General features: G+C 32.3%; 2 protein-coding genes across 4 annotated transcripts; one reads left to right on the top strand and one right to left on the bottom strand.

The window, feature by feature from the left end:
* Positions 1-6,334: 6,334 nt before the first annotated feature.
* Positions 6,335-9,020, top strand: LOC105794838 (hypothetical protein). Its single transcript, XM_012624195.2, has 2 exons — positions 6,335-7,082; positions 8,569-9,020. Coding segments are annotated over exons 1-2 (630 nt in total). The 5' UTR covers positions 6,335-6,453; the 3' UTR covers positions 8,570-9,020.
* A 1,805-nt stretch (positions 9,021-10,825) lies between these two features.
* Positions 10,826-14,290, bottom strand: LOC105794834 (transcription factor VOZ1). 3 transcript variants are annotated; one of them, XM_012624190.2, is made up of 5 exons: positions 14,163-14,290; positions 13,404-13,651; positions 13,102-13,257; positions 11,952-12,444; positions 10,826-11,692 (listed from the first exon to the last, which is right to left on the bottom strand). In XM_012624190.2, the coding sequence occupies exons 2-5, from the start codon at positions 13,629-13,631 to the stop codon at positions 11,214-11,216; spliced, it is 1,356 nt and encodes a 451-aa protein (XP_012479644.1). In that variant the 5' UTR covers positions 13,632-13,651; positions 14,163-14,290; the 3' UTR covers positions 10,826-11,213. The 3 variants fall into 3 exon arrangements, with proteins under 3 accessions (XP_012479644.1, XP_012479643.1, XP_012479645.1); XM_012624189.2 differs by having other exon boundaries at positions 13,404-13,637; positions 14,163-14,285; XM_012624191.2 differs by having other exon boundaries at positions 14,118-14,218.
* Between the last annotated feature and the right edge of the window lie 1,829 nt (positions 14,291-16,119).

The raw sequence follows: 16,119 nt of genomic DNA, 5'->3' as shown, positions 1-16,119 counted from the left end.
CACTTTGAAAATTTTTGCTTGTAAGCTTCGATCCAAATGGATAGGGCCATTTACTATTACTAATTTATTCTCGAATGGTGTAGTGGAAATTCAAAGCGAAGAAACCCAGAAGTGCTTTAAGGTGAATGGTCAACGACTGAAACCCTTTTACGAGAATTTTCAAATGCACACAGTTGAGGAGATTGTTCTCGATGAGCCCAGAACTTGAATAACAGGTCGTCGAGCTAACGGCGTTAAACAAAGCGCTGTTGGGAGGCAACCCAAATTTTTCCCTTTATGCAAATAAAATTTTTGGAAGGTAAAACGGAAAGTGAAAATGCATGTCGAGAATCGGTTCTGTCTAAGGAAAGACTTGGTACTTAAGAATGTCCATTATGACTCACCTCTCTTTCCTGGGAACTTACCTGGTGCATTTATCATTACTACTTTACTAAATCCCATAATCTTGGTTTTTAATAATTTAAAGGATAACATTAGCTAAGCTATAAATTCGAGAAATAAAAATTACACCTTTTATTTTATTTTATTTTTCTTCCTTCTATTTTATTTTGTTTTGCAGGCAGACCTTCCAAGACAAAATTGAAGCCCCTATGTCAACCCACAAAATTCCTTCAATTTCAGCCAAGGACCCACCATTTAACACCGTAGACACACCTACGAGGCCATCCTTCACGACATTGAAATACATGGAGAGTTTCTCTCTCTCTTTTCTACTTATCTTTACTTTTTATTCTTTAAATTACATTGGGACAATGTAAAATAAGTATGGGGGAGGGGAACATAAATTGATTCTAATTTGCTTATCTGTTGTCGCTTTTTGCATGTTTTCCGTGAAAGGTAAAATTTTTCTTTTGATAAATTGGGATGGAACACTTATGGTTTAACCTATTTAGCTATTTAGTTCTTTACACATAAACTTTTCAATAACCTAGATTTAGTGGGTAAGAATTTTTTTAGGAATTATGAGTTTGTTTGACTGCCTACCTTATATCACATTTGAAAAAAAAATTAAATAAATAATAATACTCCTCTGGTACGAATGTTAAGAGTGAAAATTGGACTTGTACACCGGGCCGAGTAACCGGAATGTGGTGCTTGGGTTGTCATTACATCTCACGTAAAAAGGTTCGTGTGACTGTCTAATTTCTTTACACTCACTCCGCTAACAAGCTATCACGAGTAGGGCGAAATAACCTGCTTAGAGACATCCGAATCTTGTAACCGGAACATGGTGCTTGGGTTGTCATCATGTCTCGCGTAAAAAAAATCGAAAATGTCCTAAGTACATAAAAAATTATTATTATTATTATAAATAAATAAGGGGTAGGTCTATCAAGCTCTATTAAATTCTGAAATATATTTACTTATTTTTTAGGCTAGGTTATTTGAGATGTTAATATGTAAGGGCTAAATTGTTGAATTGTGCAAACCATGGGGGACAAGTCCTATTATGGAGGAAATTTTTCCTTTTGCAGATACATACAAAATGCTCGAGGACTAGCATGAATTAAGTAGGGGATTTGATTAAATGCTAAAAATGCATATTTTATGTAATTAAATTGGTTAATTTATGAGAGTGCACCATTGATTTTTCCATGTTTATATTGAATTTTATATAGTGGTGCAATTTGGGGTCAAAAGAGAAAAAGGAGAAGCAATTGAGCTAGATTGAAGAAAAGAGCAAAGAAGGAGGGCCAAAGTAGAATTTTTCCAAGATTTAATTAGCTGAAATTTTATGTTGACTTAGTGGGAGATTATGTAGGGATTTTTATATCATGGAATATTTTATTTCCTTGATTTTCTATGGCTAGTGGCTCTTTATTTGGCAAAGCCACTAGTATAAATAGGGGATACTATGTCATTCTTTCATCAAGTCATAAATCAAGTTTTCATCTTTGGAATACAATTCTCCCTTCCTACTCACGAAATTATTTGTTGTTTTTAGTTTCCTTTACTTTCAATTCATTAATTTACAGCTTGTTACCAACTTAAACCATTCACAATTTCTATTTCAAACTTTCCTTTCATTTCCAGTAGCTAAACCATTCCACTCTTATACCCAACCAAAATTCCAGCCTCCATACTTAAAACACGCCACCCATTCTTTTTACCTATTTTAACCTCATTTAATTCATCCCACTTCAACATGCCCCAAACCTTAATCAACTAAACCTATTTCAGCTTTAGGTCGGTGTTAACTTCGTCAAGACCCGTGAGTTACGAACTCGAGCAATTTAACTCCTAAATTCCAATACTTATTATTTCTCCGGATTAAGAGTATGATTTTGTCAACTCACAAAGTCAAATCAACACTAAGTCAAAAAAGACGTCGTTTGAGTTAGTGTGGTTAGATGTACAGTTGGGATTCCGAAAGGATCGATTGTCTAATCGGTTTTCCGTGAACACAGTGGCGTGCCAAGTGGGGATTGTTGTTTGGTTCCATCAAGGGAAGTAGTAACCGGATTTAAATGTCCCATCCGGTTGAGGGCATTGGTTCGAGCTAGGCTCTTCTAGAACGCAAAGCTGTCGGAGTTCTAAATCACGAACGTTTCGTAGGTTGTTCGATCGGTAAGGGTTAGTTATTGGACGTTCCATAACTAATTTACACAAGGAAGAGTTGGTGTCCGAGGCGTCCTTGGTAGCTATAACTAGGTTATTGGAAAAGAGAAGTTCATCTAATTTCAAGGATCGGTTCAAAGACGAGGAAAAACCTGTGCCTAAAGCTGAGCTTAGTTTAATTAAATTTTTTTCAGATTTATTTAATTGTTTTTATTATTTTATTTCCAGCATTTACTTTTCACGCATTTTTTCCTTATTTATTTCAGGTTCCAGGTTTTCAAATTTTATCCCCCCAAATTTCTTGGGCACGACAACTGACCAGACACGAATCTGGTCGAGAAAGAGCAACAATTTTCAGTAAACCCAATCTATGAGGGATCGACCCTACTCCCTATACTGCTTAATTTGCAAGTTAGGCATAAGTTTATATTGGTAGACTCGACACCCATCAGTTGCAAATCTTTTTTACTTAAAGAGGGATGCTCATTTTTGTACTCACATAATGCTTTTCTCATCTCATCTATCAATGTAGACATTTTTACACCTTTCAAATGGGAAGCCATGGAGGAAAAGATTATATGAATTACAATATTTTGATACGTATAAGTGTTTATTTATAATAATATTTTTAATCTATCTAATGAATATATACATATTGGATTTTGAAACCATTAACTCTTTTTTCTTTTGGTTACATTAACCAATTAATTAACTCTTTTTTTGTTACATTAACTAATTAGCTTTGATTCATTGCACCTACATGCATATTTGATTTTGATTAAAAAACTCATGCATAAAGTATGAAATATTCTTTGAATTAATATTAATTTATCGATAAATTAATAAAATATTCATTTATCAATAAACTAATAACCTCGATAAAATAATAATTTTTCGGATCTTAAGGGTATTATTTTATAGAGGTTTCACTGTAAAGGCATTTTGCTCATTCATTATTTCATCTCCCTCGCGAAACTAAAGAGAAAAGATAGGTTTCAATGTTTTCAATTTTAAGCTTTAAATTGGTAAGTGATTTTTAGTCTTCTTTTTTTTTTGTACTTTTTATGTTTCTAAGATCCTATGAACTTGATTTAGTTGACCAGTGTACTATTTTGCAAAATTGTTAAAGTTTACAAAAGTTTTCATTGATAATTTCTTGAAGCTTTTGGTATTAAATTGTTAGGTTTTAAGCTTAGAAGTGAAAATAACTAATTTGTAAAGTGAAAGTTGTTAGTTTTGAACATAAAGAATAAAGTGTAAATATTTCAAAATTGGTATGAAACTTTCGTAATTATTGATAATATAGGGCTGTAGAAGGATGAAATTGAGATCAATTTTGAAATCAAAGCTCAAATTTGAAAGTTATAGCAATTTGTGTTTTAGGGACTAAATTGAATAAAATATAAAATTTTAGGGATCATCTGAAAAAATTAAACTGCCATATGCATTCAATTAGAGGTTATAAGGTATTTAAAATTGATAAACTGGATGAATTATTGTATAAATTGATATTTGAATAAACCGAAAGATACTTGCAGAAAAGGAAAATTGCACACCTTGCCTAACATGAAATTAATTACACTATAATAAGATTTTAATTTGACATTTTAACTCGATTCAATTCGACTCGACTTGAATTTCATTTCACTCGACTCGATTTGAATTTTTTCAAATCGAGTTAAGATGATAAAATAAGACTCGATTAACTCGAAAAAATTCACTTAATTCGACTTGATTTGATCGAACGCTCACCTTTAAGCACTGTGACAGTTGCAGGTGCTAGCGAAATAGTGCGTGGATTAACTCTAATTGCATATCGGTACTAGTGCGGCAACATCAATCTAAAAACTGAGAATTGTAGCTTACCTTGAAGCAGAGGTGAATTTGAAATGCTTTCTTCATCGTCATCGTACAAGCTAGTTAAGTGCTTTCTTCACGATACTCCTTCAAACAACGTGTAAATGGCAGCTCAGAAGCGTAGCTTGGCTTGCTGGCTGGGACTATTTGGCCAATTATCATTCCTAACATACGAATTTAATTAAAATATTACATGTATAGATGAATCATTTTACATCATAAAAATAACACCAACTACTTTTTTTTAATCAAATCACTCTTATAATTAATATATGAACACATGATACAAATATGTGGGTGTGTCATCATTTACATGAAAAAATTATTATAATTTTATAATATTTTTTAAAAATAAAATGCATACTTTATTTCTTTTAAAGAAAAAATCTTCCATGCAACGTGGCAAGCCAAGGCGAACTCAGTTTCTAAGATATAAGAAATAGATTGGGATGGGGATAGATGTGAATCACATGTTTCTTTTCTTTTGTACAACCTTAAATGCAAACATGGTTTTCCTCCCCAACACCCCACTGCCCATAACACATTTCTGTGCTTCCATAACTGTCAGATATAGATACTGTGTTTTAATTTATTTTAATTAATAAATTATAATAATAGCTGATATCAAATGATGTGAATGTTTAAGCGAAAAGACGAAGTTCTCAACATTTAAATAAAGGTGAACAAAGATAAAAGATGTAAAGCTAATATTTATAACTGTGTCCGACGCATTCGGAGCCACTATCATCTTTTGTGTCTTCATCATACGTGGCGAAAATCTACGGACGATGCTGCCACAATTTCCTCACGCTTAGCCTCCTGAGATATGGGCCTAGTTTTTTTAAGGGAATGGAATATGAAGGTTTCCTTTTCCTTTTCCTTTTAACTTGCTCAACAATAACTGCTACTTACTATTCAAGTGTATTGAGTTAGTTCACCTTTAACCGAGTCACCAATTTGTAATTTTAAAAATTATATTATTCGAGAATATTTTAGTCTTTTCTATTATAAAAATTAATTAAAATATACATATGGCGAGATTTAAACTTATGTTAATTGGATTATTAAGACCTTAGATTTACCCATTAACCAAAGTTTCATCTCAATATATTTTAGTTTATTGTCCTATATATTTCATGTATTATTATAATTAATTAGTTTTAAATCATTGTTTATTGTATGCTACTTTTAAACAAATATATATGTATTTAAATCAGTAGTTTTCATAAATATACGTGCGTGATAAAATTTCTAGTAAAAACTAAAAGTTAGTTCAATTATTAAGTATTAAATTGTTAATCTCAAAATCATCTCAAACAAATTCATATATTTAGTAACAACTAGATTAGCTTTTTAATTTTCGAACTAAATTCTAAAAAACTAAATAAAAGAAGTAAAAAATTAAAAAGGAATATCCATCTCCTTCTACTAGTCATCATTTGTAACCACCCATAACCCTTTTATTTAAATTATTTTAAATAACTTTTCACTTATTACTTTATTAGTTAGAAAAAAGGAGGAGGAAAGTTTGATGGAGAAAAGTGTGTGCAAAAAGTACATTTTAGCTTGGGATCTTTCTAAGTGTTTATGATGAGGGAGTAAAATTTTAGATTCTGCAAATAAGATTAAGTTTAATAAAATATTTTAAAAAATACATAAATAATTTTATAAGTTTAATGATAAAATAAAAAAATATATACTGTGAATATATCAAATACGTAATTTCTTTTTTATGTTTATATTATAATTAGAAAAATAAAAGGAAAAAGGCATAAATGTAGCGGCTGAGATCTCTCCAGATCAGTAAATGGAAGGTGACCAATCCATTCGCTCTTCTAAATCCATAGTGTAACCCATCGGCATCGCGAATGCCATCAGATCAACACGACAGCCCACAGACAAATATATATATATATATAAACACCTGTTTGAATTTAATGGTTTTGAAGAAACAACTTTCCTTCTAAATTGGGTTCTATAGTATATCAATTTATAAACGAAACCAAAGAGGTGAAGTTGGCGGAGAAATAGTGGTGGATGGCAAGAACCAACAAATATACCTCCATTAATTTCAACCATGTCCTCGAGAAAAATCTGACTCCTTCTTCTTCCTCATCTGGTTCCAACAAGAATCCCCAATCCAATCACCAAACCCATTCCTCTTTTGCTTCTTATTCATCCGCAGGCAATGTCAAAACCCATGGCCGTATGCTCGTCCTGACCCGTCCTTCCCCTAAGCCTATTTCCACTCCTCCTGTCGTTTCCCCAACACTTCCCCAACACCCCCAACCTCAACCTCGTTCTGTTTTAGTCCCAGATCAACCACCTTCATCTGATCAGATTTCTTTACGACCCGGTTCTGGGACATCAATTCCCGGTCTAGAGAAGGAGAAAGAAGGTGTGCCCGTTTCTGGACCGCTGAAGCCAGATCGATTCGTTCCGCCTCATCTTAGGCCGGGTTTTGTAGGGAGAGAGGAGAAACCCGAACCCAAGGTTTTGCGTGGAAGAGAACAGGCGTTGAAGCATTTTGGGTCGTCGGGTCATTATGGTGAAGATAGGCGGCCCAAATCTGGCGGTTACGAGAAGATCAGAAAAGGCGCTGAATCAGATTTGGGTTTGATTCCCCATCCCAGATCCAGTGGAAATCGCCCTAGTTCTAGTGGATGGTATGTTTCCTTTCTCCTTCTAATCCCCTTCCTTGTTGGTTATGATATTGAAATCCAATGTCAGGTTAATTTTAGGGGGAAAAAAAACAATTTGTTAGCTTTCTAAACTACGAAAAAAGAAAACCCAAATGCCTGATTTCAGTACAGATACTCGTTTGCAGGGATAGCTACTTGTTAAGGTTTATTTATATGTGTATGCATGTACGTATATGTCCTTTTGAACATAATTCTATTGTAAAATGAAAGCTAGTCTTTTACATTTATTGTTTTTCTTTTACTCCCGATAAGTACTTGTTCTGATTTTAATCTTTGTACTTGTGAACATATCGCTTGGTCTCTGGTCCCCTCTCTAGATTGAGTCAACACTGAAGTAAGCAACCAGGGCTGTGTAATTTCACTTTATAATGCTTTAATATAGGGCTGTGTTTGTGTAATCCTTATTGTTATGACTGATATGGATTGGGTTATTGTTACTGGTCAAAATGGATTTATTAGGATTGCATTTAGGGGCTGATTGTAGCATTTTCACCTCATCCTAACGTAAAACATCAAAAAGGGTGTTAAACAGGAAAAAAAAAAAAAAAGCCTTGTTAATCTTCGGGTGTTTGAGTTTCACGTTTTGGTCCTTTTCTAAGACTTGTGGAAAAACAAACAATAAATTGTTGGGAACTTTTTCTAAAGGAAAATTTGTTGTCACCTCCCATTGTTTTCTTTTCTTTTTTCTTAATTATTGCTCAGATTTGAACGTAGATGTACGTCTAAGGATCTACAAGGTTCACCCCTCTTTGAAACAATTGAGCCAAACATGCTAAAGCATTTTGATCCTAGATGTTTTTAAAATTTCTGGGTGTTAGAATGCTTAAGTGTTTGATGGGGTTGCTGAAATGTTGTTTCACTTCTTACCAAGAAAAAGGGTAGAGATAATAGGTTCTGTCAGTCAAGTACTTATTATATTTTTATCATTTTTACTTGAATATAGTTGTGAATATACATTTTATTTATACATATGCCACTTATATGGAAACTGCATACCGAGATTTTGAATTAGTGTGAAAATATTTAGTAATTCATATTGGCGCTATAAATGCTATTATATGATAAAGTTATTATTGGATGTCAACATCTGACTTGAACCAAGGCATATGAGGCCGAATAACTAAAAATGAATTGGGATCCTGTTTTATGGTTGTGGGGCTTGAGGTTTTACGGTAGCCAAATGAGATGATTAATGGTGCTTGAAACTTTAAATGAATTGAAGGGAGGGTTATTTCATATTTACCCCCATCCTTTGAACAAGTTTGGGGATTTGCCATCCTTCTCAAGCTGTGTAAGATTGACATTATTACTCTTCTTTTTGTTTTTCTAAATTTTGCCTTCAAATTCAGTTGCACCTCTTGTTTGTTGGTACATGTGGCTGTGATTGGAGTGAGATTTTACTTGGTTTATGTCTTCAAATTGCCAACTAAATGAGTGCCCTTTTTTGCAGAATTGGTGTGAAGAAGTTGTAACTTTGTTGAAGGCATAGATGGATGCTGTATTGAGAATGGCTGCCGTCTGTGTCCCTTAGTAAATTGCATAATTTTTCAGAAGTTGGATAGAATCTGATTTTGTGGAAGGTAAAATTACAGATAGGGTGGGCAGCTTTTGAGGAACATTCATGAGCTGTCCTATTCTAAAATAATAATAAAAAAGGTTTTGAGGACCAAACTCCCTTGAGAGCTCAGAAATTAGGTGACTGTTTAAGAATTTGAGAGTAAAAAAGGTTGATATGGAGTGTAGAATGTATTTATGTTGTTTTAACTGTTCAATCATTTTAAGTGTTGTTGTGGGGGAGGAGGGGTTTAAATGTTGCCTCTCTCCATATTCTATGTCTTGGCTGTACTTTGAACATCCTTTGAATTCCATAAAATTCTATTCAATGCTTCTTGAAATGACTGACATGATGGCCTTGTGTTGTGGTAATATGGTTTTATAATTTACTACTTATTATTCAAAGATGGAGCAGTGCAGGATTCATTTATTAGCATGTATACAGCATCACGTTCCGTTGCTTCAGAAATTACATGACTTCCAATATAAGTATTAGGTCGTGTCCCTTCGAAATAAAAAAAAAATCTGTGAGATGGCTCACTTTGGGCTCAGTATATAGAATTTGCTCTCCGTACAAAATAATTAATGAATTGTTGTAGGGTTTTTTTACCTAAATAATACAAAAAAATTAAAAAATATCAAAATAGTACAAGCATTTTATTATGTACCAAAATGGTACAAACAGTAGTGGAGGGACTGCCATAGGCGGCACCCTCTCTTTATTCGTATTTTTTTATTTTCGGATTTTTTATAAAAATAGTATTAAAAATAAAATACCGAAAAATATGTTTATGAAAAAATAAGATATGAAAAGAAATAAAAACGAAAACAATATATTTATGGAAAGTAATAAAATTCAAAAAAAGAAAAATACGAACAAAGGGCCAAAATAAGGGTTTTTCACTAAATTTTATAAAAGCACACTAAAATAATACATTTCAAACATTATGTACTAAAATAATATAAAATAATAAAATACGAAAATAATATATTTTTGAAAGTAATAAAATCTGAAAAAAAAGAAAAATAAGAACAAAGTGCCAAAATAAGGGTTTTTACTAAATTTATATAAAACACACAACAATAATACATTTCAAACTTTATGTACTAAAATAATATAAAATAATAAAATACAAAAATAGTATATTTTTAAAAGTAATAAAATCCGAAAAGAGAAAAATACGAACAAAGGGGTGCGCCTATATAAAATAATATAAAATTAATACATTTCTTATTTTCAGATTTTATTCATTTCAAAAATATACTATTTTGTATTTTATTATTTTATATTATTTTAGTACGCTTTTTATATAAATTTAGTGAAAACCCTTATTTTAGCCCTTTGTTCGTATTTTTCTTTTTTTTCGGATTTTATTACTTTCAGTAAATATACTATTTTCATTTTTTATTTCTTTTCACATTTTATTTTTCCATAAACATATTTTTTCAGTATTTTATTTTTAATACTATTTTTATAAAAAATCTAAAAATAAGAAAAATACGAATAAATGGGGGGTGCCGCCTGTGGCAGCTGCACCTTTGGTGCTGCCTCTGCCACTGGCACCATTGGTGCCGCCTGTGGCAGTCCCTCCACTACTGTTTGTATCATTTTGGTAGATAATAAAATGCTTGTATTATTTTAGTTTTTATTTTTTTATTTTTTTTGTATTATTTGAGTAAAAAACATCATTCAGGCGCATCCAAAATAACTGGAAGTATGCATTTCAACAATATATTGCTATTATTATTGATAATGTTGTCTGTACATGCATATTAAAATAATGATTGTAGCATCATACATATCACTGCATAATAGTACTTACGATTTCCATTAAATTAATGTTTCTAAAATAAGTCAATACGCCTTGGGTCAATTTAGATTTGAATCAAAATTAGGATTTCTTTTTTACGGATAAATAATGGAATAAGAATTAACATGTCTAAATGTTACCCGTACTCGTATATCTGAAAATGGCAGTGAAAGTGAAGGGTAGCATAACAGGAAAAGGAGCACCCATTCCAGACAGGCCAATGCAACTCCTTTTCCTTATCATTCACTCACCTGGGCTTTGTATACGTTAAAACCAAGCAGCATTCGAAAGCAAATGAGCACCCATTGATTTGTACATATAAACTAACTAGAAGGGCGAGTGTGAGAGAAAACAATCCACTGCTTTGGATTAATAATAAACTGCATCAAATATTAGGGAGAAATTAACATGTTTCCCTACATAAAATTTTCTTCATCTACAATTTACCATTTACCTCCCTCCCCAGTTTAATATAATAAAGGTTTCCGCTTACTCTAACTGTACATAAACACCATATAAGCAGTAAAAAAGCCAGCAAGCAGCAACTGAAGGAATAAAGGAAAAAAAGTTCTTTTAAGAAAATGACACTGCAATCTTTGGTCTCTATCTATAGACCAACTACAGCAAAGCTTGATGCAGAATAACACTGGATGCCAAATGCACAACTAGTCAATTTTCTTCTTTCAGAAACATTATAACCATAATTCACCTCGTCAGTCTTACCGCTCATCTAATCTTGAGCAGAATTAACATTTGCCGCTGCAGCAGCAGCCATGGCCGCTTTCTTGTTTGCCTTTGTCTTGCCCTTACCAGGAGGTTTGTCATCTCCAGGGACTTCAGCAGTGAGCCTTCCCATTTTCTTCTGTAGATCAGCAAGCGAATCCTTTGGAACTTTTGCTTTGGGACTCTTCTTTTGATTCGCAAGCTTCAGCTCCAGTCTATATAAAGCAAAAGCATCACAACCATATATCTCATATTCGAACAAGTGCCATTCATATTTGCCAGAAGGTTGCGGGTCCATGTAGTATGACCTCTTTTGGCCTGCAAATTCCTTCATCACCTGCTTCCTCGATTCATGCCAACCACGTCCAGAGTAATCTGGTAATGACCTTTGCTTTCTGTTTCCACTCTCAAATGCCCTCCTAGGCTTATCAAAGAAGAGCCACTCCCTGATTATTTCACCCTCGAGTAAAGAAAGATCAAATAGCTCTGCAATAGAAGAGATAGGCTTTCTTATAGGACATATAATGGCAAGAAAAAGGACAAAAGAAAGCAAGGTTTTTATTTTCAAAGCAAATACGCAAAAGCCAGAATTACCAAAAGCAAAGTTGCACAGAGAAAACTAGACACTATTTCAGATATGTAGCCGCAAACCAATCATACCACATTATCTACTACACTTCCAAGATAACAATGAATATTCTTTTTTAAGAAAAGAAAAAAGAGAGACAAAACCATGTTAGCTTACCAGTAGCATTCCAAGGAGATTTCATGGTAGCGGCTCCTTCACATTGAGGGATGCCAACATTCTTACCCTGTGCCTTTGCTCGAACTGCATCAAGTAGTAAATTATCCTTTAAACTAATTCCACCAGGGCGTAGAATGGGAGTTGTGCCAGGGGGGTCTTCATTCAGAGCTAGGGTAGCATGAAAACTGCTACAGTAGTCCTGAAACCAGTCAGATCCTTGAGCAGGCCTTGTACAATCCCACAGTGCACACTTCGGACCCATGAAAGCAGATGGTGGAGGAGAGATATTTGGCAGCATGTTGGAGTTAGCATCCTTCACATAATCTTCAGTGCCATTGGCATCGAGGAGATGCTCATGGTCAAAATCTTGTTGTAAATCAAATGGATGATAATCCAATTGATAATTTATGTCAGCATTAGCCGAGGTAGAAACTTTGCATAAATCAAACCCTTGAAATGATTGTTCTTGTGGCTCATGAGTCACAAAATAGTCCTGAGAAAGAAAATGTGTTAGTCTTCATCGCCAGTTCCAGGCAAACATTGCGCAAAGGATGAAACAGGTCAATGTTTTATGCTCAGATCAATGTGTCACTCAAACAAATCTATGTTTCATACTTTGGCTTTAAACAAGTATGAAAAAGAAGCATAATGAAAACTTTACTTAATTGGATTTAAACAAGTATGAAACAGAAGTATAATGAAAATTGCACTTAAGTTCAGCTAAATATCCAAAAACCAACGCAATCATCACCTAATTTACTTTTAATATAAAATGGCTAGTATTAGGAGAAAGAAAATCAACATGCAAGAGCTACCTAAAAGAATATATATTCAACAATAATGGGTTTATCAAATGAAATTAAAATTTTGGCACATAGACTCTCCAGTGTCCGCCAGAGTAGGATATCTACACTCACTTTTACTTTATAAAGAAATAAATATATATTTATATCGAACCAACAATAAGGAAAAATATTATAGAGTAAACCCAAACATAAAATACTTTAACATAAATTTTAATTTACATTTAATTTCCTTTCTTTTCAGAGTAGTAGTGTTTTAGTAAGAAAAGAATGGAGAAAAGAAAACCTAAAGCAAACGAGTTAGTCTTTCTCCATATTAGCATCACATTTGGGGATCAAGGTCTCACCTCGGGAATTACAGGTAAAGTACTGGGATTTAGGCTTTGATCATCAATCTCAGGCTTCAGCACAGCTGGCTCCTTTAATGGACTAGTGGCATCATCTTCCTCCTCGTACAGTTGCAACAATCGGTTTATATCATCAGAGAATGATCCAAGACTACCCTACATAAAGTTCATCAAGGTCACTTCACGTTTAGGCACAGAAACACTATCCAATATGTTCAAAAACAGAGCTTAACCCCATTTTATTTACAGGTAGATTGATGCAAAGAGTTTAAGCGGTGTTGATAAAATAGAAAGATACAAACCAATAAAGAAGAGGCCGGGGATGGTGTGCAGAGCTCAGCTTTCCACTCACGAAGATTCTGATAAACTTGCTCCTCTAACACTGCAACATCACCGGCTCGACCTTCCTTCCTAGCTGCTTGAAGATCAGTGAACTGATCTTGGAGAAAATTTAGCCGGTTCTTGGCATTGTCCACCATCTGCTGGTGAGATGCAGATGAACATTTGTTCTTTGATGAATTATTCTGCATTGCCTCCTAACACCAAAACCCTATTAAACCACAATGGAAGAATTTAGAAGACCTAACATATCTAAGAATTTCGACCCTTAAATCACTGAACACAAAAACACACACATACACACAATTTACACTTAAATAAACAAAACAATGAGAAAACTGAAGATAAATCTTATAATGCTGTTTAACGGAGACATAAATAAGAACCCTTTTCCGTAGTGATCCCAAATCCACCTAGTTTTCACAGTTTCAATCCTACCCAAAAACCCTAAAACATAACAAGAACTTTTCCAAATCGAATACTGAAACCCCTAAAACTTAAAAAAAGAAGAAGAACAAAAAAATCAAGTCAAAGGGACGACTTAAAGAAGAGAGAAAAATGGGTTACGCATTTGATCTCACAAATGTTATCCCAAAATTACAACCTTAAATAAATAAGTAAAAAAACAGAACAGAAGTAGAAAACAGAAAAAACAAAAGGGAAAGGGAAAAAAATACCTAAAAAGAAAAGAGAAGAGATGGAAGAAAAGAGGAAAATATTACATGCAATAGGAAAAGGAGGAAGAAGAGAGGAGTGAGGGTCCAGCGCAGTCTCCAGATAAGCAGAGGGGCAACCGCGACAAATACGAAAAAGACCGCCTCCCAACTATTTATATTTACCCGCATGCATCACAACACTGACTAACTCTTTCTTTTAATATATACTGCTTTTTTTTGGCTTTGCCAGCCAACACTTTTTCCCCTTTAAATGTCTTAATTGTCCAGTCAATAATTAAAAGAATAAATTACATCTAAATTATGGATAATTTTTTTTTGTCATTAAACTATTTGAAAGTTTTCATTTAAGTTATTAAACTATTCAAAAATTTTATTTAAAACACCGGGCTGTTAAGTTTTTTTTTATTTTTTTAAAGTTCTATTAGGGAGTTCCAAGCAATGATTCGACAACTAATACAGTGGATTAGTACTCATCGATGAGTAGAAGAGCATATCTTAGATCCAAGTTGATCTGATAGTCATTGTCGGAGATCGAAGAAAAAAGTTGTTTGAATTTTTATTCATAGATTCATGACGTCTAAAGTTATTTCATGAAAAAGAATTGAATTGTAGAAAAGATGAGAAATAGAGTTTTTGATTTGTGTAGATAGTAGGAACAAAAAAAGTCGTATAGTATCGATTTTAATAACGTAGTGACTTAAATGAAAACTTTTGAATAATTTAGTAATCAAATTATAATTTTTTAATTAAGTGACAAAAAAACTTAACCATAATTTAATGACTAATGATATAGTTTATCCTAAACAAAATTTTGGATGAGAATTTTTAAAAGTGTTTGTTGTAATTTGAATTCAAGATTCGATGATAACTAAAATCTAAAAGATATGATTTAATGTTATATAGTAAAAATAGGAAATTGTTAATAAAATTAATTATTATTAATAATAAAATTACTAAAACATAATTTATTAATATATAAATACTAGTAATAAATAATAATTTATTGATTTATTAATAAAAATAATAAAAATATTTAGAGTCTGTTTGGTAAGCACAAAGTAATTGAATAAAATGAAATTATTAGTGTAGTAATTACACTTTTTATAATTACAAAAATTGTAATTTCCTAGATGCTTACAATGTGTAATTACATTATAATTTTTCATGTCATATTTGACTGTACAAATTGTAATTACACGTTATTTAATTTATATTTTAAAATTTTAGTTACTACAAAAAATTATTAGTGTGACAAAAATAATTTTTAAGTTAGTAACAAAATTAAAATCAAATCATCATATGCATTATTTTAGTCTAAAACAGTAGTTGATAATACAATTGCTAATAAAAATTATAAGAAGAATAACATCATATGAAATTTTATCTAATTGTTCTACTGCATATTTGTTGGGTTATTTCCTCCTCAATATTTAACATATTCTCCTTATTATCATTTGTTGATCCTTAATCGAGTTCATCATCATCTAAATTGGAATCAGATTATTAAGATTTTCAATTTCTCCTTCTTCCATGTACTCTTAAAAGTATGAATCATCTCAATTTCACCTATAATTGAAGTTATAAAATATGCAACATGTTAGTATGATTCAACCTTTTTTTATGCTATCTTAAGGTAATATTGTTAATATTAAAATATTTTTAAAAACAATAAATGTTTTCTCTACTACATTTCAAAGCTTTGAATATCTCAAATTGAAGAGTTCACAAACTGTCTATGATGTTTACGTCTGGCATCATTCTCTCAAATGATATCATATCCCACGATATGGAGCAAGAAAAGTCTTTTCTATTTCCATAATTAGCATCAACCTTATAATATTTTGGTTCACAGTTCAAATAGTTTGTAGATTTAATTACAAAAAATTATATAAACTTAAATTGGACAATGATTTATGCTAGGTTATATTACTTTTTATAATACGTAAGTGAAGTAAAAATAATATAAAATTTATTAAAATGTCTTATAAATTGTCCGAACTTT

This window comes from Gossypium raimondii, chromosome 3 (genome assembly GCF_025698545.1).
Source record: "Gossypium raimondii isolate GPD5lz chromosome 3, ASM2569854v1, whole genome shotgun sequence".
Classification (NCBI taxonomy): Eukaryota; Viridiplantae; Streptophyta; class Magnoliopsida; order Malvales; family Malvaceae; genus Gossypium; species Gossypium raimondii.
This window is presented reverse-complemented; position numbering and strand designations above follow the sequence as displayed.